This window comes from Mastigoproctus giganteus, chromosome 5 (genome assembly GCF_048544385.1).
Source record: "Mastigoproctus giganteus isolate SK-2022 chromosome 5, ASM4854438v1, whole genome shotgun sequence".
NCBI lineage: Eukaryota > Metazoa > Arthropoda > Arachnida > Uropygi > Thelyphonidae > Mastigoproctus > Mastigoproctus giganteus.
The window spans coordinates 180969635-180995589 of record NC_143579.1 but is presented as its reverse complement, the minus strand read 5'-3'; the positions used below and the strand labels follow the sequence as shown (position 1 = coordinate 180995589).

The following is a 25955-nucleotide window of genomic DNA, read 5'->3' as shown; positions in this document are numbered from 1 at the left end:
CTGTTTAAAGTTTGTTTGATAGCTGTACTGAGTTTTTTTTGGTTTTTTTTTTTCCCGGAATCAGCTAAGTTTGCTGATGCGGGATTACATTCCCCTGCGTGGGATATTTTTTTTTTCTTACTTCTTATTGTTATTTATTTTATTTTATTATTTATTATTTATTTTTTTTTTTTTTTTGCTGGCATTAGCTAAGTTTGCTGATGCGGGTTTAATTCCCCTGCATGGGATTATTATTTTTAATTTTATTTATTTATTTATTTATTATTATTTTTATTTATTTATTTTTAAGCCAGATCTGGGCAGCCTGGAAACGCCGTATTGCATTTACCCACGTGGTGGCTGCCCCCCCCCTCCCCCGGTGGAAAAGTGACCTGACTTCACATTACACTACACAACACAACACCTACACATTTACACTGTTTGGGTCTGAATACTGAGTTTCTTTTGCCAACAGAGTACGTAGGTAGAGATAGACGCATGGCTGGCAGCCACCTAGCGACATCAATATACAATAGCTGGTAAAAATCTAGGCTAAACGCATTGGGAATATCGTTCCAGGTGCCCCAGTACCTCAACTTCGACTTCTTAGCTGTTACTCTGAATAAGCTGTTCCAAGCACCACTATTCGGTCAAGGTAAATTATCTTCTACTGACTATGTACTAATGTATCAACGAATGAAGTCAAGGTAAATGAAAAGCTTATTCATTTATTTTTTTTATTGTTAAACTGTATTTCAGTGTTTCTAATACACTCATATTCAGAATAACATTTTTGACAGTTATGTTTGGTACAAGTGATCTCCAAATATGAAAAACTTTCGATTTAACGGGTAAGCTCGGTATTCAGCAATAACGGACACCCATTTTCTCTATTATTCCGTAAAATCGAGGGTTTACATCATATGAAACACAAAGTGTTTTTTTTTTTTTTTTGTTTTTTGTAAAACTAACCTGATCGATATTATACTCTAATATACTTTTTCTAATATAAATTAAATTTGTTAAATTGAATTAAACCGAAATTAACTTAATATAAAGATGGAGATACCGTGAACGTTAATATAAGATTGCATTATTTACGAAATGGTCTCCAGTACAGCCATAAAAATTTCATTCATGACAAAGATATTGATATCTAAAGAGAGAGAGCTATTCTACTGGAACACAGAAGAAAAAAGTGCATAAATCAATCCTCCATGAAGTCAAGTTATATACTCGTCGTATACGTCAAAGTTATAGCCAAAAAGCTTTAATTCGGCCAACGCTGCGTAAAAAGATGCTGTTCACGAATTCCTCAAAGTGATTTTTTAAACGTCCCTAACAATTTGTTATAGCGTATTTTACAAAACTTTCCACATTTCTTTATTGCTTAAAAACAATGTCTCTAGCCATTTTATGTTTTCACAATAAACCAAGAGACAAAGAAATTAGTTTTCTAAAATATATGTAGCCAACACTACATATATTTTAGATTTATAAAGTTACCATTTAATCGTATATGATAACTGTATTGAGTGTCAGCGAACAGGTTAATGATTTTTAATTTAAAAATAAAAATGTTCTTGTTTATACTCCTGCACGACCAACACGTCAGAGGAGTTCACAATAAATCATGTAGTCGTTAATGTAGTTAATCGTGTGTGCTACTGCATTCACGCCCCTGACCACTAGGCTACGTCAGGTATGTACATAAGCTGCGTGAATGAAAAAGGAAATTATACAAATTTTCTAAATTCATGTTCCCAATTTCTTTCTCTGAAAGAAATAGGGAACATGGATTTGTACCTAGGCAATCAGAACATGAGGTCAGTGTAATCGCGTATGCTTTAAGGCTGGAATGGGGAGAAAATAGGAAAAATACCTGGAGAAACTTGTATCTCTGCTTAAAAAGGCTTCCTAAGGTCATTGATGGAATTCAAATTCAGACCTTTCCAAAAAGGAGGAGAGTTGACGTGGCCACGTTGGGGTAGTCATATTCAACACAAAAGCTTTGCAAAAGGTCAATGATCTCTTTTTAACTTTTTATTTTAATTTATTTCATTTATATATAAACAAATATAACTGATGATTTGATAGTTAATGTTATGGCATCTTAACATCTAATATGCCAGGATTAGTTTCGCGAAGCATATCGAGGGCTTAGTGTCACACAACGTTAACCACAAAATTGCATTTTTGTTTTCAGACAACTTTAGTTTAACTTTAACAATGCATATCATATCATAAAACTGTATCTCTCTAGTAGTTTACAAGTTAGCTTGCTATAAGGACATTTCCGGTAAACCAAGTAAATGTCAAATTACTTTTTCTTTGTTAATTACAAAAACGTTTACTACAAAATTATTTTGTAGTTAACGTTGTCTGACACTAAACCCTCGATATGAAACATATTATTATTTCTTTTTCTTCAGATCGAATGAAAAAGCAAGTCCTCCACTGGAACTGGGAGGATACTGGACACTATTCCAGAAACCCTTTATGGTAATGCTGCGAGTGATTGGTCGAGAATGCAGACTCCGAATAAACAAGTCAGTGGAGATAGACACTAAAGTAAGGAATACATATTTTTAGTTTTGGTTTTAGAAAAATTACTAGGAAGTCTAGCATAACAGTTCAGCATCACACACACACACACACACACACACACACACACACACACACACACACACACACACACACACACACACACACACACACACAACACCATGTGATCTCCTCGATTTACATATTTTTGCATAGATTGTTGCATATAGCCAAAACCACTACAGTTCTAAAAAAAGTGGCCGAACCGTGCACATAGTAAGTGCTCAGCGCGGAGGGGGTTATCAGTGCCCGATTTGGGTATTCTGGAGCCCTGGTACGCATAATTTTGAAACCCTGCAAATAAAGGTACGTGGAGGTCAATAGGTTCCGGCCACCCTAAGCACTTGGTACAACTGCGCCTCGGTAAATCCGACCTTAGTAGTAACAGTCCTACAACTGCTGTCTCTCTTTACCTTTCATTTACACGATAATGATTTTGCAGAAAACAAAACATAACAAAGTACAAAATCCACAAACTGATTTCGAAAGCTTTAACTAGATGGCAGCACTAGACTGAGAACTGAGCAACGGACCTGGTCTAACCACACATACATCCAGGTGCGTATGTATAAATAAGGACGTCCATCGTTATCCCTTGAGACAAGATTTTTTTTTTTTTTTTTTAGTAGCCAATTATTTGCAACTACTGTAGTAGTAGCAAGTAACTGGCTGCTGAAAAAACTCGAATCTAATCTCATGGATTAAAAAGGTATATAAAACTTAGAGATGGATTAAATAAAGATTTATATGAAACATAAAACAACTTAGCAGGCTGAGCTTCATAATCTTTGTATTTCATTGCATCATTTTGGCAATAGTAACATACTAGTTGGAAATAAATACATCAGAATGGATAACATCCTTTAATTATGCTATGTTCCAAAACCTTTAAGGTGCCTTAGCATTTAGCAAGCATGAAGTTGGCACTGTTGAAAAAAAAAAGGTTCTGTTTATATGCATTTCTTGGTGGTTTTTTTTTTTTTTTTTTTTTTTTTTTAATAATACTGTTATGCTGATCCCGTATATGACTACAGTTTGTGAGTATTCAATAGTTTCCCTAGAAATGAAAGAAAAGTAAATACTTCTACGCAGTAATACTAAATCAACTGTTAACATTTATCATATGTATACACGCGTATATATATAGCTTATTAATATCTTTGCTACAAATAAACGAGCTTAAAAAATCACAAATGAAAAAGTAAAAAGCTAGATTAAAATATCCTTTAAAAATGTACATTTGAAAGTTCTTATCTTTTGTGGTCAATCTGATCATTCCCAACCAACAATCAAATTATTCACCCATCATAGCTTCATCCTACCTTCCTTGGTACCTCCTTTTCATATGTCCTGGTGAAATCTCTCCCGATACTCTGCGCTAACGTCGCTTAGATTCGTTCTAAAAAAATCCAGGTGGAAATGCAAGTAATGGAGCTTGATTAATATTCCGCATCCCATTTTGTCGTAATTTTCAATAAACTTGTCAACTGATTCTTTGTAATTTTCGCTCTTAAGGTGAACCAAGAAAGCCATTCACTACAAGGCATAGCATAAAACTTCAACTCTTGCCAAACTACTGATACTAGAGAAAAATTTCTAGCCAACTTCGACATTGTTGGTCTTTCTCATTCCGACGATACTGCTTCTAGGGTATTCATATAAATCAATAAATAAATTTTCTGTTATACTTCGGGACAACAGCACGTTCAGAGGAGTTCACAAGATATAATACAAGAACCAGCACCGTATTTATGGAACCTTTGTTACTATACGCGGTCAGCGATAGTTCAGCTATCTGCCTAGAAGCTATGCCTATCAAATGCGAGAGAAAATTAATTAATTTGATTATGCAGATTCCGTATATGACCACAGTTTGTGCGCATCAATTTTTTTTTTTTTTTTTTACCAGAAATGAAAGTAAAATAAATACTAGTATAGCAAGTACCGCTACTCCACTCTATAGGAAGTGGTACTTGCATTTATCCGATTGTGAAACGTTATTTCTCGGGCGTAACAATATCTGATGGAAATAGAAGGGAGGGAGAAAGGAAAGCAGCAAACAAACAAATGGAACAAACACCCCAACCAAGAACCAGATAATAATACTGAAATGTTGATCTGCAACTACCGCAGCAGAAATCAGGTAGCCACATTATATGATCACCTAATTTCTGTGATTACTACGAGTATATAATAATGAAATGATCAACCAGTTTCCGTGACTCTTAATCATTTTAATGAGTTTGTAAAATAAAATTTGTGTTCACAGTCCACTGATGTATTTAACAGCCATTTCGAATGAGCTGGAATATAGTGAACTGTTTTTTAGTTATTTAAGTCTAAAAGTTATAACTAACCTAATGTTTTCTTCTTTTCTTTTCTTTCTTTTTTTTTTTTTTTTAGGACAAGTGCCGGCTTACTCATAACGGACGCTCCACTTCATCTGTTGATGTTGTCAACTGTTTCAGTACGGTAATGCAATTACTCACTTCACTCATTTATTCTAAACTAATTTACTTCGGAGATTCGACTTCCCCGAAGGATAAGCAATATATCCTGGAGAAACAACTTTTAATCACCAAGTTTCAACTGTGGAACTGGTGACATTTCCAGTTCCCGTTCTTACTGAATGATGATGTCACTAGTATGTATTATAAACGTATATGCATTATGAGAAGATAAGTGTATCCCATTCTTTCAAATTCCTTTTTTATCTTCTTAATAGGCGTGGCTAACTACAGCTAGCCATGCCTACTAATTAGAGTAGCTAATCCAGGCACTCCAACATTCCTAACAGTCCAGAATACAAAAAGACAGCTTTCTGTTCTTTAACTTTTTCCTTCGTACTTCTTGTGTTTTTGAGTCAGTTTTCTACTTTCCGCGTGAATATAAAAGTGATGAAATTCCAAAAAGTGTACCCTCTCTGAGGTAGTGGTGGATCTAGGTGGGGAAAGAGGGAAGATGGTGTTCCATCCTTCCCAGGGTGCCTAAGTAAACTGGAGAAACTTGTGTTTGTTTTATGTTATTAAGGTGTATTATGGTTATTCATGCTGTTTGTATATTACTTCATGGATGGTTAAAATTTTTTACGATAAATTCAAGCTAAATTCCAGCTTAATTTTCAATTACTGTCAGTCACATTTAACTGAGAAGTAAACACGTTGACTGGTTAGTGAATGTTTTCAGATTTCCACAAGGGAACTTTGTGTGTCATGCTCTTTACTTACTGTATTCAGCAGATCACAAAAATCTTACATGATATGAAATGCTATGTTTTGTGTATATTATTATGCAACTATAAGTATTCTTACAATATACAAAAATGCATCACTGTATATTACGTGTTCGTAACTGTGCAACAGTTTTATTATATTTCTAGACAACTTTAGCCGTTTTCCCACAAATCAATCACACCCAAAGATTTTAATACAGTAATATTAACATATGTGGTATTATCCTTTACACATACAACACCCGCAGATTAATCTTTAGAGACGCTATGCAAGCATGCTTCGAAACTTTTTTTTTTTTTTTTTAATCGGTGTCAGAAGACGTAATATATGGATTTTAGGTCTCCACTTAAATTGCAGCATACTCGTGATACCCTGATTTATTTAGTCAACAATCGTAAGATTTATCTGGCTTCTATGTATGACCATAAAGGAAAAAGTTCGCAAAAATAAACTTTTTTTCTTTACGGCGTATTACCTTTTATTACCGTACTATTGCTAACATTACAGACTGCTTGCAAGATAATGCCAACATTCATCATAGAAAAAAAGTTTATTACATGATTATTTAGGTTAGTCTTACACTATACTCTATTACACGGTTATAAATGCCTAGGTTAGTCTTACACTATACTCTATTACACGGTTATAAATGCCTAGGTTAGTCTTACACTATACTCTATTACACGGTTATAAATGCCTAGGTTAGTCTTACACTATACTCTATTACACGGTTATAAATGCCACATTTCCTTTCTTTTCAGGCGATGAACGAGTGGAAACAGCTAAATATCGAAGACAACCAACTTCAAATGGCATTTCTCTCAAATCTAACAGAGGTCAGTATATAAATTCATCAATTAAAGAACGAACACCAAACATATATTTTACTCTCATCCAACTGATGGTATGGCAAACAAGCTAACCATTCTTTAAGGGAGGGAGGTGTAGGGGGGAGGGAGGTATTACACTACCGAAGCTCATACACGTGCACTGAAACAACATTTTGGCAAGACTGTAGTGGAAGGTATACTTCATACACTCTCTGGATTTTTTTAGATGAGTTTTGTTTTTACACTAGTCTTTAGATGAGTTTTGTTTTTACACTGGTCTTTAGATGAGTTTTAGAAAAGACCTTCTGGTTTTTGAAAGACATGAAAAAACAAATATTAAAAAAAAGAAAGAAGTTTTTCATATACTAATTATCAAAATATAGAATATTGTGTTGAAAAATCGCTTGTTTTATTCTATGCGACCAAAGCGAATTCGATTAATAAACCTGATATGCACAGTACATATACTCTCTGCTTTTCGTAACGTTCATAGAGTATACCCTCTCGCTAATTTTACGACTACATTGCACTGCAATTTGGATAAAATATTTTAATAAGTATCATATACTTATTAGGTGCTATCTATCTTAAGGATAAGGGTGTAACGTTTGGTCCTACTTTAATACTATACAATATATAGAATACGATATAATAACGTATTTACTCAATTTCAGTTAGTTTTTAAGATTTAAAATAAATTACTGTTTATACTCCAGGATAATCACGTAGTCTTTTTTGTAATAAGCAGAGTTTTTGGAAAAATTTATTTAATTCACAATATACGAGCTTGCAAATTTATTACAAAAAACTGATTGCATATCTCCTTTTCTCTTCTTTTAGGTGGTAGCCGAAGGAATGAACCTATACGCGAACCAGATGTATGCATCGGTAGAACAGCTTCATCAAGAGAGTGACCATCCTGATATTCTAGAATTGGTGAGCCCGTGGTATAGAATTAAGGTTTACTTGTATAAGGGGTTTCAAAATTTTTGCCCTGAATTTCTATGCATTCTGTGTTTTATTGACTGTAGTACTTGTTTATCTAGTAATATATGCCAGAAGTTCATTACTTTAACTCTTTTGTTTCTTTTGTTACAGAAATAAATGCGTGACAGTATCATCATGGATAAGGTTGAATATCGATCCATTATCAAATTCCTGTTTTTGCAAGGCAAAAAGCCGAAGACTATCCATTAAGAGGTGTCTACTACGGTGTATGGAAATATCTGTCCATTGTATGACGTTGTAAAATGTAGGTGGAGACAGTTCAAACGCAACCAGGAGAACATTCATGATGAAAAAAAGAAGTGAGCAGCTATCCGTATCTCACACTGCTGAATTTGTGGAGAAAATTGAACAGCTGGTCCTCAACGACCGCTGGGTAACAATTAGACAGATAGTTTCTGAGAATGGGATAAGTTACGGATCAGTGGAGAGAATAATTCACAATGATTTGAATATGAATGGTCTGAGTACGATAGATTCCTCGCTCGCTAACATATCCTTAGAAAGGAAAAAGACAAGCCTGCCCTGAACTGATCGCCGTATGTGACAGCGATCTTGACCTGTTTTTTCCCCGATTAGTGACTATGGATGAATCATGGATACATCACACAGAAACAAAACAGGTTTCAAAACAGTGGAAACATCCAATATCACCAACTCTCAAAAAAGACCAGAGTGCAACCATCAGCAGGGAATGTGTTGCTATCAGTTTTCTAGCATAAGATGGACATTATTCTCACAGATTACCTGCAAGAGTATCGCCCGTCAATGCACATACTTCAGCAACTTACATGCGACAATCATATGCTGTTACTTCACGACAACGCACCAGCCTACACTGCTGTCGCAACCGCTGGCCTTCTCCGGAAGTTAGGACTTCATATCTTGCCACACCCACCTTATTTCTCTGACTTAGCACCTCTAACTTCTTCCTCTTTCCCCAACTGAAATCAATCGTGTAAAGCATTTTTTGCCACTGCAGTGGTAATTTCTGCTGCAGATGCATGGTTTCAAGAGAAAAGTGACAGACGTTCAATGACCTTTGCTTATTGCCGCAAAATGTGCCGCGTTGGGTGGTAATTACAGAGATAAGGAGTAATAAAAAAAGTAAAGTGCAGCCATTATCAACCCACTGCAGGATGGAAGCCTCCTCAACAATTCATGCTGAGGGAAACGGACCATAATCTGCCGCGCTGGTCCAGTGCGGGTTGGCAGATCGACCGTATTCAGCGGTCAGGGGCTTGAACCCCGGTCTACTCAAAGAGCGTGTGCTACTGCACTCCCGCTCCTGACCACTCGGCTACGGAGGCCTGTTTCAAATTTCAACCTCCTAGGACACGTAAAACAGGAAAATAGTCAGGGGGAAAAAAAACTTTTTGATATTCCTTCTTAGGTTTGTTCCGATCAAACCAAGGTAACTCAGATAATGTCTCATTGCTTGATCTGCCTTAGGACAGGCCCATCAAGCCACGTAAACCGTGCCTGCTGAAAGGCTACGATGTCCAAGCGATGTGGCTCTAAGCAAAAGTCATATTGATTCTAAAGCCGTAATTAATAGCCGTTAAAAAGCACGAGGAGGGTGTTCAAGAATTTCAGAAGGGATGGCCAGAATTTCTAGTTTTGTTATCCATGATTAACAACAGTTGCTTAACATGATTAAGTCGTCCATATTTTCAAATGGTCTCTTATAACTATCATCTTGTTTTTTGTTGTCTGACCCATAAGCTCATAAACTAGATGCATCATTTAGAAATAAATCTCTCGTTATACGGGGGCTGAATATTTGACAGGTGACGAAAGCAGAAGAATGAAACATATTCGAACATACAGAAATAATTCTTAAAAGACGAATGCTCATAAAGGCTTCAAAAATACAACAAAATAAAGCATATGTACATAATTTTCAATGGAAATGATTTTCAAGTATCAAGCTGAGCATATCGTGGAGGAAGTTTAGAGAAAACTGAAACATAAGCTTGGTTAGGCTATTCTCAAAGCAAAGGCAACTATAACATCAATAGGTCAGCATGTTTTCCTCAATCGTAGATTCGAGATACGGAATTGCCACGTCCTCGAATATTTATTTATTTATATATACACACATTTCTCACAAACAGGGCACACAGACCGTAAATAGAGGTGAGAACGCTAAGTTACAGAAAATACAAAACAGTAATAATCAATACAAAACTGGAATTAAAATATATACAAAATTTACAATAAGAAAACAGAGTAAGGAGCAAATTCTTATAGATCGATGGATTAAGTTTAAAATCAATATTGTAATTACTCAGTACCTGAAGGAAACGAAACAGAGGACTACCAAGTAGTGATGAGTACGAGGAACAGGCAGTGAGAAATTAATTTTATAACGAGAATTCAAATGGGGTATAGTGAAAGGTATTTGTTCAAGAAGAGATGGAGAATCGATAACAGAGTTTATGATATTGTCGACAAAAAAGAGACCCATGGAGTTCGTCTGGAGTGAAGAGGAATGATTCTGAAGCGACCACAAAGAGCTCCATAATTTCGACGGTAAAAAGCAATATCTCAAGAGACAGAAGTGGAATAAGAATAGTTGGGCCTTGGGTCAAGAAAGATTGTCCGTCTGTGCACAAGCGAAACTATAAATTCTGGCCCCCCAGATGAAATTTAATAACCATACCAAATCAGCTGCTGAGCCTCTGAGTCTTGGAGGGCACCCGCGATAGAGAACCAGGCGGTATAGTAACTTCGCCACTCTGTCTGCGCCGGGTGTGTTTTATGGTAGGTTTAGTCGTTGTTGGATGACGTACAAAATGTCCGCTGTTCTTGAACCTATTCAACAGACCACTAACAAATACGCTCATGTTATAAAATAATTACAGTATTGCACTTCAGAGCGTTCTGAGTGGAACGGTAAGCTTTTAATGCTCAGAGATAAAATCTCTGCTCGCGTACCACATTCAAGGAAATTTAAAAATAAAAAATTAAAAAAAAAAAAACATAAATAACAGTGATTTCTATTATTTTGCACTGCAAACGCATAGCATTTTAGCTATTGCACGTTTAAGGGGGGGAGAGCTAAGATGAGAGAGAGAAAATCTTTATTGCAACATGAAAATAACATGGCCAGAGTGCAGTTTATGTTGGAGGAATTTTTATGGGCCTTTTTCACAACGTGGTTGAGTTAGTCGGCCTCGGGTGAGGGAGGAGCATGGTCTTTCTCCCGGTTCGTCCAGCAAACAGAAATTCGACCACAGAACACACGCAATTTACAGACAATATATACGGAGCAATATGGCCTTAGTTGCTAATAAGACTAAGGCCATATTGCTCCAAAAAAAAAAAAAAAAAAAAACAGCAATTTATATTGAAACCTACTCGCCACGGCATGCAGACTACGGATTTATATGCTAAGAAACAACGAAAGTAAATTGCATACAAAAAAGGTAAAGGGTATTTACAAATTAAAATTTAGTGTCTTATATTAAAGTAGCCTAAAGTGGATTAATCACAACCAATGAGAGAGAAAAGATCTCCGCACCTACAGTTTGTAATTCACTCGACTGTTTTGAGAACTCATCACCATCCTAATTCTATTTGAGAAGGATCATCGCATCATAATCAGCCATTTTCAATCCACTGCAGGATGAAGGCCTCTCCAGCAACTTTCCAGTTCCTTCTGTTTTGAGCACTGGCCATCCATTTACTACCCACAAACTCATGAATTTCATCTGTCCATCTCCGTTGTTGTCTTCCAGGTTTTCTTCTAGCTCCTCTTGGGTACCATTCTGTTATTCTCTTAGTCCATCTGTCATCATGTCTTCGAGCTATGTGTCCTTCCCAAGACCATTTAGTTCTTTAGTTTTGATAAGAATGTCCATTACTTGAGTTTGCTGCATAATCCATGTGTTTCTCTTCTTATCTAACAGTCTGATTCCCAATATAATTCGTTCCATTCTTCGCTGTGTCGTTCTCAGCTTCTCTTCCATTCTTTTGGTGAGTGCCCAAGTTTCATTTCCATAAGTCATGGTGGGAGTATACATTGATTCATTATTTTACGTTTCAGACAAATTGGGATATTGCTCCTCAGTATGTGACTATATTTTCTGAATGCTATCGATCCAAAATTTATTCTTCTCTTGACTTCCAGCCATTTATCATTATTACAGCTGATAACTTGTCCCAGATAAAGTATATGACTCCACCTTTTCAATTACTGCTCCTTCAATCATTATTTTCCTTTCCGTGGCATACTTGTTCGTCATTACTTTTGTTTTAGCCATATTCATCTTTAGTCCAAAATCCTTACTAACTGTGCATAACTGATTAAGATTTTCCTCTAATTCTTTGGGATCGTGGCTTATGACCACAATGTCACCTGCAAATCGTAAATGGTTTAGGTACTCTCCATTCACATTGACTCCTTTCTGCGACTAGTCTAATCTTCTGAAAGCATCCTCAAGGGCAGCAGTAAAAAATTTCGGAAATATTGTCTCCTTGTCGAACTCCTTTCTCAATTTTAAATTTCCTACTGTCTTTGTCTAGTCTAATAAAGGAGGTAGCGTTCTCATATATTTTCTTCAAAATCATAATATGTGGGGTATCTATGCCTTGTCTTTCCAGTGCCCGAAACATTGCCTCATGCTGAAGGAGTCAAACGCCTTTTCGTAATCCACAAATGCCAGGCATAATGGTGTTTTATATTCATTTGCTTTCTCCATTAGCTGTGACATTATGTGAAGGTGATCCATAGTTGAGAATCCTGTCCTAAAGCGAGCTTCCTCTTTTGATTGATTCTCATCAAATATTATTTCTAATCTGTTAGTAATGACCCTTGTGAACAACTTGTAGATGGGGGATAAAAAGCTAATTGGTCTATAATTTTTAATGTATCTCCTTTCTTATGCAGCAAAACTATGATTGCATTATTCCACTCCTTAGGCATTACACCTTTTCTAATGCATTTTGTGAAGTCTTGCCAGTTTTTGTGCCATGTCTCTTCCTCCCAATTTTAGCAACTCTACAGTAACGTCATCTTCCCTCGGGGCTTTCTGATTCTTCAACTCATGTTCTACCTCATCAGGAAGAATATCGGGTATGTCGTATGTGTTACTAATTTGCGATCCAACTTCCCCACTGCTAGCATCATCCCCTCGCTCCTTGTATAATTCTCTATAGTAGTCTTCTGCTATTTGAATTCTGCCATTTATAAGTACACCATCGCTATTCTTCAGTTTCAGTATCATTTGTCTTTTTGTATTACTGCTCATGGCTGCTGATTTAAGTCGTTTTGTTTTTCCCTTAATGCTTGTTCTACTTTTCTTGTAGTTAAATCTTCTTATGTCCTCTCTGAGTCTCTTTTTAATGGCTTTGCATAACTCAGTATAATCAATTTTCTCCTTGTCAGTGTTTATCTTGCTTTTCATTTGTCGTCTTCGGCTCTTGACTAATTTTTCTTCTTTGGATTTCTTTTTTACCTATAGGTGTCTCAGGCTTTATCACTTTCAGAAAGTTGTAATATTCCTCGTCGATATCTTGTTCTGAGCCGTCCGCAGAAACTCAAATTTGTTCTTACGTTCCAGTACATACTGCTTTTTCTCCTCTTCTGTTATCTCAAAGACCATCGTATTATTTACTCGAGTCAGTTTTTTTTTTCCTTTCTTTTATCTATACGAAGTGCGCATCTTACCATTATGTGATCACTTCCAACATTTACCTTGTTCAGGACGGTAACATCATTCACGATATATCTTCTGTTGGTGAAAATTAAGTCGATTTCATTAGTTGTTAATCCATTTAGGCTCTTCTATGTCCACTTTCTGTTCACCCTTTTCTTGAAAAGTGTTCGTTACTGACAATCCTCGAGATTCTGCAAATTCCACAAGTCTTTCACCTCTTTCACATTACTTTACATTATCACATGTTTGCAAGTATGACAAAAAAATAAAAAAAAAGACGACATGCTTAGTCCAACTGTGCCTTGCGTAGATAACACTTCCTTGCTATAGCTTTTGTCATATGTAAATTTGCGAAGACCAGCATCAGGTTTGTAGACCTGAGACAGCATTTGAAAGAGGAGGAGGAAACGATCTGTCAGGAAAAATCTCGTATTTGGGAGGCCAGTCTTGGAGTAGTCAGCAAAGCTCGGAGAGAAATTCTCCAGCAGCATGAATTCCATATGGATGATTCAGAAATTAGTCCCGCAACTATTTTTACCATGATGACCAATCTCTGGGCATCAATAAGCTCGGAGAGTCGGGGAATTCCCATTGTATTTGCTAATGCTGTCGTTCTGTTTGGAGGGGGGCAGGTTAAATGTACAAATTGGCCCACTTCAGTAGCTAATATTCTAATACGATGAGAGGCCTTTTGGTCGTCGAGTTGGCAGAAACCCAAACTTCCGACGAATACAATAATGGAGGTAGACAATGGTTCTGATGTATTTCTTAATGATTCCAGGATCCTTAATGTAAAGCAGATTTTGTTTTGTTGTCCAACGCAGACTCAAGCCCTGAGATGAGTTTATCCAGCTGAATACTAAAACGGAGTTTAGGAGTGCTTCAGCCCTAGGTCCTAACTATGATATTGAGACCAAAAATTTACTTACATTGCAATTTATTTATATATTTTGGACAATCTTAAGGCCCACAAAATTGTGCTTAGCTCCAGAGTACTTAAATGGGCCCTTCATTTTAGCTATAGATTAAATTGGTATTTGCGGATTAATCCGAGGAAATAACCACTATTTATAGCATTGTTTTTATGAAAAAACGCGTTCAAAACAATAGAATTATATAGCAAGCTTCTAAGACAGAACCCATCGCAATACCTACGTCAAATGTAATAAAAGATGATATCCAAGCTAGACTAAAATTCTCAAATATTTCAGAAATTCAGTGGAAAAAAAAGTATTTTTCCTGTAATTTTATGGCGGATTACAAGGTATGCTAGTAGCTGGAGAAACTTCCTAGGAGGTTTTAATGAAAATTCATTTGAAGGGAAGAGGAAACTGAGGTGAGCACAAAAACAGCAGCAAGTAACAAGTTGATTTGGTTATATACGACTCCTAACAATTTATCCATCTGAAAAACGTAAAATACATTTCTACAAATATGTCGCTATGATTATTATAACTCTTAACTTCCCTGTGGCAAAATAATAATAAAAATAATAATTACAGCTCCCGTACTTCACAGCGGATCGCCTGTGAAGTACGGGAGTATGGGTGTAGAGGGTACTTTCCCAGACGCTCGAAGCATGTGTTCAGCCACCGGTAACAGCCGAAATGCCTTGCAGCTCTGTTGAGATTCTTTCTGAACTATTCTTTTTGGTACTAGTCTACAGTGTTCCTAATGGATCAGTAAATCATAAAACTCTGCTAATCTGTCGTATGATTCACTATATCCCCTACAACCTTTGGTTGGTTTGTACTTGTAGATCTGCATCAGGGCAAATAATGTCCAATACGTCCGTACCTACCTGCAGCAGTTGCCAGAAGTGATGAACTGGAAAGATGTGCTTGACGCCGTGCATCGTCTTAACTCTCACGACAAGAAGAGAGAGTTTCTTGAGATGTTGGAGGATCTCGTTCGCAGTGCCTCGATAAAAAGCGACGCTGTTCTGGATAAGTTTTTGGATAAGTTAGCTGACGAGATTCATCAACGAGTGAAGGTCAGTTTGACTACGTGGGTACAAAATACAGGACAAGCAAAGGTAATTAAGATTTACGAGCATGCTATTTATTTTTAATGAGAATTACTTAATTTAATGATAATTATTAAAATGTTTTAAATTCCGGTCAGATGAATTAACTAATTAATTACATTTTTTGTTTGTATATTTTTTCTAATGAAACATATTGATTATAATAAAAGCAGGTATTTCAATTTCAGTAACAAAATCTCTTATATATATATATATATATATATGATATATGTTAAACCTGTGGTGTATTATCATTACACCTGTGGATAAAGTATCAAACAATTATGCCTTTATTTGTAAAAGTTTTTATGCACAAACCTTGATAACTGAACTTAACTCCAGCAACACATACAAACCAATATCCAGTACCTGCAATATTATTACAAAAAAAAAAAAAAAAAAATCATAGCTTTCAACGAAAAATTAAAACTGAACATTAACAATTACAACTTACCATATATATATGGTAAGGAAGTTTTATTTTAGCCAGCGAGTTATAAATTACTGGAATAAGTTGCCTTCATGGGTGGTAGAGGCCGACAGTTTGGGGAAATTCAAAGGTCATCTCGATAGTACTTTCGGGTAAGGGAAGCGCATAGGATGATAGGTTTAATTTCCTTTTTTTTTTATTATTAATTATTATTATTTATTTTATTTTTTGTTTTTATCATTGTTTTGTTCGGATTTTTTTTTTTTTTTTTTTTTTTGGCTGGTGCAGCATAAGCCATAGGCTTTCTTGCACCATGCGGCCGTTACTAATATATATATATTTCATTCCAAAATGCCACAAAAACCCATAGGATTCAGATTTATAACGTCCTGCAAAAATAGTTATGTACACAAACCGGGCAAAACACTGGAACGGCTACTGCAACCACTATTAAACATTATAAAAAATAGCAGAATCATAGGCAACAACCTACTAGTATTAAATTTCTTACAAAATAATAATGTTACCAATATACAAACCTTTGACTTCCACAGCTTATTCATCAGCATTAACCAAACCAAACTAAAAACTGTACTCAAAGATATTTATGTTAAATATAGAGAGAATATAACCTGCAATACCAATTACTGGAACAACCTACTGAACCTGTGTATATCTAATAACTTTGTATACGACGGTAACAGTATATCAGCAAACTAACGGAACACCCATGGGAAGTCCTGCTTCATGCATTATAGCTAACCTTTATCTATACTGGTCTGAAAACTCATTTCCACAGAACCTTAACTTCTACAGATATATAGATGACCTCATAGTTATTAACTGCCCTAATTTCATCACAGATTATGGACACTTATACCCCAATGAACTCATACTAGAAAAAACAAACAACAACGATACTACAGCCCATTTCCTAGATCTAGATATTAATAAACAACAAAGCTGCCATCAACCTATACAACAAACGTGACGCCTTCAACTTTAATATAGTCCAACCTCACACAGTGGAACTCCAATATTTCTAGAGGAGTACATGCCAACGTTATACTAACCCAAAACATCAGAATAGCTACCATTTGCAGCAACAAGGGAACAACTATCGATAACATCCAGATACTATACCATAAACTAACTAACAACCATTTTCCTAAATCATATCTTCGCTACCACTTCAGTAAAGCCCTTAACATCTTAAAGCATAAAAAACTATGGGACATTAAATTAAACAGCATAATCTTTAATTAATAACTAAACCCATACACACCAAGTATGTATATAGTGTATATACAATACACTAGGCCTCTGTGGTGTCTTACAGTCTAGAAAACTTGTACCCACCAATTGGATTAATACAGTGTATTAAACATGTATATATTGTAAACATATTTAATTTTACTTTATTTCATATCATTCCTATCTATACAAACACCATAATTTTTCCCCCACACCTAACGCTAGGAGCCGCTAGCGTTCCCCCACATAAATATACCGGCACCCCGCCATATTGTTCTTTTGGTCAGTCCCTTTCTTCCGACCTATACTGATATTCCTTATTATAGTTTATCCAGTTTTTCAATTCTTTTCACTTGCTTCTGTAAGGTCATCCATGATCTGTATGCACTACGTGTTATAACCACTTTTATTGGCACATCCTTTATAAACTTATTAATGCAAAATTCATATCTAAATTTACCTTCACAGCACCTGGCAACTACACGTGCACAATAGCATACAGATCATGTCGGAAACATAAGCAAGAACATTGCTGTCTTTTTCATAATTTCGGTGGATGACCTCTGATGATGACACTGAAATTGTGAGAGACACCGCAATGTTATTCCATTTTAGTCGCTTTTTCACTTCTTATTTTAATCTCCAGTCCATTTCTTTCTCTTTTTCATTCCATATATCGCTCCCAGTGTATACCGTATTTTCATTAGACTTAAACCAATTAAATCTAATCTACGCGTTCTACTTACAATATTATATATATACACATTATGGCTGTAGGGTACGTTTTGCTAATGCAGTGTCCCTGATCCATAAGCTATATTATTATCTTTTTCGTACAGGCACTTCCCCCTATATTAATTAGCTTCTTAGTACCATTATTCGTTACTATATATATATATATTAATTATAACGCTTTCTCAGACACTGAAACAGGCTATTTGTTATCTTCTTTCTCTATACATAGAAGTATTTATACAAGGTTTTTAAGTTTATCAACTGAAAATTATAATCTGCAACGAGAACAGCAGCGTCAGTTTTCAGTTCACTTCCCAAGAACTTCTCTTCACTCTCTCAAGTAGAAATGAATTACGCATATAACTTTATCTACTAAAGATATATCTAAATTTCAAAACAGAGAGAAAATAAAACTTCTTTTTATTTCTTTCACAGGAAGCAGACAGGGTACTCAAGTGTCTGGATAACATGCTGCACACAGTGAATAAGACCCTGAATGAACTATTGTTTCACAAACTCCTTCCCAGAGTGTGGCAGACAAGCATTAATTTGGTCAAGGAACAATTCCAGGATGGAGTAAGTCGAGATAATTCTCAAATCGAAGATAAATTCTTTGCCATAGCTTCTGTAATAAGCCTTAATTCCTTCTTAAAAAGAGTAAATAAAGACAAATATGGGTACAGTTGACAGGTAACATCCTCAAAAATTCGGACAGCTCATATCGGCAAAAATTCCTTGCACACAGTGGTGGACTGGTCAGGGTGTCAGCTTGACCGATGGCAAGCGGGCCCCCTTGCAATAGCATTAGACAATATGTTAAAAATGTTAATGACCTTTTAGTAGCTTGAAAATATAATAGTTGTGGGTGGGCCCCCTTTGTCTCCGGGCAATCAATATTTTTAGATCCAGTCCTCCACTGGTTGCACATATCGGCAGACTTCCGGTTTCGTTTAACTACAATTTCCGATTTTGCGCTTTCGTGTCAATTAATTCAAATCTGGTAGTCTTGCTCGATGGCTTACATAAGAATACCGAACACCCAAGAGGAAAGTTTGACGCAAAAAACTACAAGTCTCGTTGGAAAGGAGTTAGATTATAGTAAGAAATACTAATCTAAAATATAATGGAACTAAAATTAAAACTTTATTCAAAACAATAACTTACGACTTATAATTTAAATTTTATTGCGAATTTTTTTATCAATTGTTTATAGAGAAAATATCTTTCACTCCAAACAACTGGGAGGTATGTTAAAAACTGACAAAGTTACTTCGTACAGATTCAGGGCAGAAACTGTTATGTCCATCTGTCTATAGAAACTGCAATTTCATTGAAGCAGTTGAAACTATTATTTTGGCTATGTATAGATTTTTTTTTTTAATGTAAACCCCAAACACGAGAGGTATTAGACCCTATAGTACTTAGTACCGTGCTTGGGTTGCAGGTTGAGAAGATGAAAGAAGATATTTGTTGTTACTGGACTTGAACTTCGGTAGACTGTAATTTTCAGGAAATACGTACGAAGGAAGGTTGTACCAGAAAATGGCAGTTGAATGAATAAATGAGAAAGATGAAATGTTGGTTCTGTGATTTTGAAGTTGGACAGTAAATGGATGTTGGCTGGTGGCTGCACGTGTTCGGACTGTTTTGAAAGAGAGAGCAGGAATTATAGAAGCCAATTCAGAAGAACAGTGCCCATGGAAGTATCTGTAGAAGAGGCATGCAGCAGACACAGTACGTCTATGAGATAGCGAGTGGAGAGACTCTGTTAGAGATGAATCATTAATTAACCTAACTGCCCTCTTCTGAATGGAATCAAGAAGCCTGAGAGAGGTTTTGGGGGCAACACCCCAGATGTGGGAACAATATTCCATGGTAGGGCGGATTTTAGATTTGTACAGAGTGAACAGCTGTTTGGAAGAAAAGTAACGCCGAGAGCGAAAGAGAAAACCAAGTTTTTTAGATGTAGAGGAAGCAATATTTGTAATATGCTTGTGCCAAGAGATATTAGAAGTTAGGGTAATCCCCAAAAGAGATATATCATTTTGCCTAGAAATCGGAGTGTCACCAAAGATAAGCATAGGAGCAGAAGAATCCTTTTTGCGAGATATAGGACAAGACTGAGTTTTAGGATTGAAATCAACTAAGTTGTCTTTGCCCCACTGGAGAATTACCTGAAGATCCGCATTGAAGCAATTGGTAGCAGATATTCGAGAAGTTGAAGCTGATTGAGCAGGGCAAGGTTTCTCAAAATGGAAAGTAGAATGCAATGTGCTATCATCGTTAAAATTATGGATAGGATTTCCAGTCAATGGAAGAAGGTCATTAATATACAAGAGGAAAAGAGTGGGGGGAAAGAACTGAACCTTGGGGGACACCGGAATTAGTGGAGAAGTTAGAAGACAGAAAGCCATCTACCATCACCCTCAGTGAGCGATCAGAGGGAAAACTGGATAACCAATTACAAAAAACAGATGGCAAACCATAAGATGAAAGTTTGTTTAGAAGACGTTTATGCCAAACACGATTAAAACCCTTTGCGATATCAAGAGCAACTACTTGTTGTTATTGTTGTTATTTAGTTTTTAGGAGCATTAGCAACTAAGGCCATATTGCTCCGGGAATATGCGGCGGTCATTTCCTGACCTTTCCGCATCCTCCGTATTTGGTGGTCACGGGCTGGAACCCCGGTCTGATCAAGAAGCGTGTGCTACGCACTGCTGCTCCTGCCCACCTAGCTACGGAGGCGCCTCACAACTACTTGTGTTTCACCGAACCTTTCCCTTGAATTAGTCCATAAATGGGTAACATAAGCCAGTGGGTCGACACTGACGGAAACCATACTGGCGATCGTTGATCAAATGTATGGTTTATAGGTAGTTTAAGAGTTGGCGGTTAATGGATTTCTCCATTACTTTAGAAAGAGTAGAAGTAATTGCAATGGGACGATAATTGGATGGGAGGGATTTGTTACCCTTTTTAGGAACTGGCTGGATATCAGCAAATTTCCAAACAGAAGGAAAAACACCTTTGGAATAAATAAGAAAGTGAAAAAAGGCAGCAAAGAATAGGAGTAAGTTCAGGGGCACAGATTTTGAGAACAAGTGGAGAAATACCATCGGGACCTGGAGCTTTCTTAGCATCAAGATTCGTCAAAATCCTTCTGACATCCTTTTGATGGAAGACCACAGGAGGCAGATTGGAGCGTTTGGGAATGGAGGGAGGTGTTTTACCAAGATCATTAATACATGCGTTGGAAGAAAAATGGGATGCTAGCAGGTCAGCTTTATCCTTGACTGAACTGACAATAGAACCATCTAGTTGGGACACAGGTGGGAGTAGAGATGGGCAAAAGTTGCAGCCAATAGCTTTGGGAAGAGACGAGAATGCTCGGCTACCATTAGGGCAAGAAGCAAGTTTTCTACTCTTAGCCTGTTCAAACTCTATTTTGGACTGATTAATAACTGCTTTACAATTGTTGCGAGCTTTGGTGTAGGCAGAAAATGAAGCTGAAGAATTAGAAACGAGCCAATTACGATATGCAACATTGTTCTCTTGAACAGCCTTAGCACATTTATTGGAAAACCAAAGTTTAGATAAAGGACGAGATTTTAAAGTGAAGTGTGGGATAAAGGATTCCATTCCTGCAAGAATAATTTCACTGACACGATCTGAGCAAACGTTGACATCAGAAGTTTTGAAACAGTAATCCGACCAAGGAAAAGAAGAAAAGAAATCTCGCAGGTCATCCCATTTTGCATTCTTGTAATGCCAAACAACACAAGGTTGGGAATAGCCACGAGATAAAGGCTCCATTGGAGAAGAGACAATCACCAAGTTGTGATCTGAAGTGCCTAAAGGACCTCTCACTTCAACCGTATACTTAGAAGGGTTGTTTGTGAGAAAAAGATCAAGCGTGTTGGCTGTATGATTAGGATTCTCCGGTATTCTTGTAGGTAAATGAACAATCTGTGCAAGGTCATTAGTAATTGCAAAAACCTTAGCATCTCGACCAGCTGGGTCGGTGTGACTAGAAAACGGAAGCCTGCTGGAGTTGTGAACATTAAAATCACCAAGGAAAATTACCTCACTGTTAGGAAAGTTGGACTGGAGAGAGTCAAGTTGCAAAGAGAGGAAGTCAAAGAGCTCCAAGTGATTAGTAGAGTTGGGAGAACGGTAGAGACTACAGATGAATTTGACACAATGAGGTAGAGAGATTTTAAGCCAGAGAAGATCGAAGAGAGGAGATTCCAAATTACCAAGTCTCTGACAGGGAATATCAGAACGGACATATGCACAAGGACCACCTTTGAGGCGAAAGGAATCATACAGCGAATAATTTGGGCATCTGAGATGAGTAGTAATTGAATGAACCGATAACTGAGATTCTGTCAGAAAAAGTACATGGGGTTTGGCAGACTGCAAGTGGAAATGGACATCGTTGAGATTAGAATTGAGACCACGTATATTTGTGAAATGAATTAGGAAGTGTTTGGGAGGTTTAGATCTTTTCGCAGATAAGCTTGCTCTATTAGTCTGACAATTCATGGTGTATTCAATAGTAAGAAAAAGTGGGTGGGACATGCTGTATGAAGTAATGAAATTTTTGGATATGGCGTACATATGGTAAGAATATACCCAGATCCTTGACATAACGTGGCCTCGACAACGCCCCCCGCGCACACACTACTCGGACTCCCTCCAGTCACTATCTGACAATAGAAGTAGAAGTAGCAAGATTATACACTAGCTGATCCGGAAGCCTCCTAGAGAGTTACCAATAGGTTCGGTCCGGTGTACTAACTAGCGTCCGTCCTGCGAACACCGTTTTAAGTAGACCTCAGATCTCTAAGTAGACCTCAGAATACTATTGTACCTAAACATCTGCAAAATTTACAAGTTAAAAAATTTACACAAAAAAATTCAGCAAATGCTGGACATTTGCTGAATTTTTTTGCTTGGCATTTGCTCAATTTGTTTACTGGACAATAAACTGAAATACAGTACTGTCCGTAATTATGGGGACGAGTCTAACATGATGTTTTTGTAGCATGTCAGCAAAAGTTAAAAGTGAGACAAAAAAGTCAGCAGCTTACTGTTAATCCTGGGTTTCTTTTACAGTAAAATAAATATATTTACATGTATTACATTTAAGTAATTTAACTTCGGTGTTTACAGCATTTCATTCTTGAGATTTAATTTCAATCTACTATTTACAATAGATAGCAATTTGCATTTAAATTTCAGGATAAGTTCGCATTTCTATTGACTGTTACATTATTACGAGCCTGTGACGTTATGAATTAGTTTTAAAAAAATTTCATTGGCTGTTAGCTTTAACCAAGTACTTGGCTAACATTGGCGATTAAAATAATGTGTTATTTGCTCTTTAAAGTTGATCTCCAGTAGAGTAATGTCTTGAATGAGTCATGAAAAATACATGCTTTGCAGACCATAAATGCGCAAAAATACTAAAAGGAAACTATATAAATAAATATATAAATTCTAAAAATAAAATATAATTACTGCAACCAAGTGGTGGAGGATAAAATGTCGTATTTTAAACAAAAAAAACAGACGTTTCACATCTCTAAGTTGTTTCACCCTTTTGCAACTATGACGCTGACACACAACCACTCTTTTATTGTACCTGTTTCCAGTTAAAATGCGACAACAAAAAAAATTTGCAATACAAGAATTTTATGAATAGCAAATACAGAATTTAATTAAAACTGATACAAAATGTGCTGGAAATATTCTGTTTAGTGTGTTTGATTCAACTCTGCCAACAGTGTGCTCATTAATGGTGCACATGCAGTTCCCCATATCTTAAAATATAGTTTGCTTATTCTTAATTCAATCCTGACAAACAAACGCGTATAATTGACAACGATCTGGTTGGTCAGTTGCTAAAAATTGGCGATACTTCAGCAACTGATTTCAGCGTTAAAAAAAAAATCCCAATTCTTTGCAATAATTTCTCCAAACTTCCTTAAATTTATTCAAATACCCACCTCCAGGCGAAGTTTTGCCAACAACTGGATTACTTTTTTGGCTGAATTCAAAATTTCAACATTTCTATTGAGCAACCATAGTTTTTTAATTTAAATTTATGCACCATTGTGTGTTTCATCTGAGAAAGAGTAAAGATATCATCCGCATTTGTTTCACTTAACATTTTAAAGCCTTATGTACTTTACGTCGCCAAGCAGATGCCTAGTTCCCAGAGACTGCAATTTACATCCTCTGGAAATTTTAAATTTAAACCTTATATATATATATATATATATATATATATATATATATCTCAATTAAAATCAATATTGATATAAGAAACTTCAGTTTCTTATCGATAGATAGTCTGGTGGTTACACCTTCGGCCATTTGCTTACTTTATTTATTTATTTATTTATTTTTTGTCCTTTTCCTTATGGCATTATGTGCGACTCGCACTTCCATCTTTGCATTAACTGTGATGGTTATTATAATACAAAGGGTACTAGGAAAGTTTTGCAATACAGCTTTGTTTATTTAATTTTTTCAAAGTAATTTCCTCTACATTCAATACACCTCTCCATCCTCCGAAACCAATCTTTAAACCAGTTCTGCCAAGTTTCACTAGGGAGTAAAGCACACTCGTTGTCCCAAGCCTGTAGAAGGTCCTCATCACTGGAAAACCGCCTCCCTTTTAGCTTCATTTTCACATGCGGGAACAGCAAAGTCACAGGGAGCAAGGTCTGGACTGTAGGGAGGGTGCTCGAGAAGTTTCAGTCCTGTCGTGTTCAAATATTCGGTGCAGGCTTTGGCGCGGTGAGCTGGAGCATTTTCGTGATGGAGGTACCAGGTGTCCATTCTTGACTTTGGCCGCAGGTTCTTCATAGATCCAATGACTTTAGGCAGGCATTGTTCAGTATACCACTTAGCACTCCAGAGTGAAATTTCTTCTTTGGAATTCTCTATACCACCTGAATATCGTTGTACGATGTGGACAATCATCATCTAGTGCAAGAGTCATTTCTTCTAAGCACTGGTCTATGGTTAAACCACGCACGAAATTATACCGCAAAACTGTCCTTATCTCATTTCGTGACCACGATGCCATCGCAAGCACTTTACACTCTCACTACTAATGAATAACTGAGCCCATCGACTTGGCGCGGCGGCTACTATGCACGTATGAACATGTCTCAACATGCAGCAACAAGCAGCTTCCTGTGATTCATTGTTGGGTCATATTGCAAAACTTTCCTAGCACCCTTTGTATATACATCTGCATCCTCTGCTGCTGCTGCTTTGCGCGCTCGGTTGCATTTGTTATATCAATCGCTGTTTATATCTCCACGTTTTTCTCTTCGTTTTAACTCATTATTATTATATTTGATTTTATATCAATTTAAGCTTTAGTTATCTGCTGCTTTGCGCGATGCTATGCTTAATATACAGCCACTTCTGTTTTATTTCTTTGGATAGTCTTGTTTGTTGCACTTTCTGACATATTTCTTCATTTTTTTTTTCATCTAAAATTTAATGTAGATTAATTTTAACGTAGATTCATTATATATTAACTCCAGGGGCTCACATCTGGTGAGTATGGGCTTGGCACACCCAGGGTCCTGAGCTGGATATCATCATTCTTCCCTTTCTTGGTGATTCAATTTTTTCTCTCTCTCTCTCTCTCTCTGAGTAACTCGGAATTTTTTTTTTTTTTTTTTTTTGGCTGCTGCAGCATAAGCCTCAGGCTTCTTGAACCATATAGCTAATAATAATAATGTTTTTCGAAATTGATTATAGAGGTCTCTGGTTGTTGTTTTTTTTTTTTTTCAGCTCTCTCACGTTAGTTTGATCACTATAAATTATTAACACAGATAGGATTGTCCCTGTTTGCTACCGCTGTTTGCAGCTATCATAATGAGATGTTTTTACACTGTCATTTCCTTTTCTTCTCTGTATCTCAGGTATAGTCTCAAAATTTTAAAGCTTTTAATTTTTCGATTTTAGATCTCCTTTTTTAACTTTCTTTACGTCGGCTTTTGGTACTGGCGTTAGCATTTTATCGTTTGCTTCTATTCTTATTGTACTTAAATTACATTTTCCGTAATTTTACCGTAACTTTCTTTCTGAACACTGCATAGGGACTATCTTGTCCATACTTTGTAAGAGATAATTTTATTTTTGCTTTATTTCCCCTTTTTCGAA

At 36.4% G+C, this 25955-nt stretch overlaps 1 protein-coding gene across 1 annotated transcript in view; it reads left to right on the top strand.

The window, feature by feature from the left end:
- The window catches only part of LOC150085892 (protein unc-13 homolog 4B-like), a 145968-nt gene that overhangs the window by 77771 nt on the left and 42242 nt on the right, over positions 1-25955 (top strand). Inside the window, exons 9-14 of the mRNA XM_090374285.1 lie at positions 2412-2550; positions 4987-5055; positions 6578-6652; positions 7487-7582; positions 15074-15349; positions 18195-18335. Coding sequence (XP_090230411.1) covers positions 2412-2550; positions 4987-5055; positions 6578-6652; positions 7487-7582; positions 15074-15349; positions 18195-18335 — 796 coding nt within the window. The remainder of the gene's footprint in view (positions 1-2411; positions 2551-4986; positions 5056-6577; positions 6653-7486; positions 7583-15073; positions 15350-18194; positions 18336-25955) is intronic.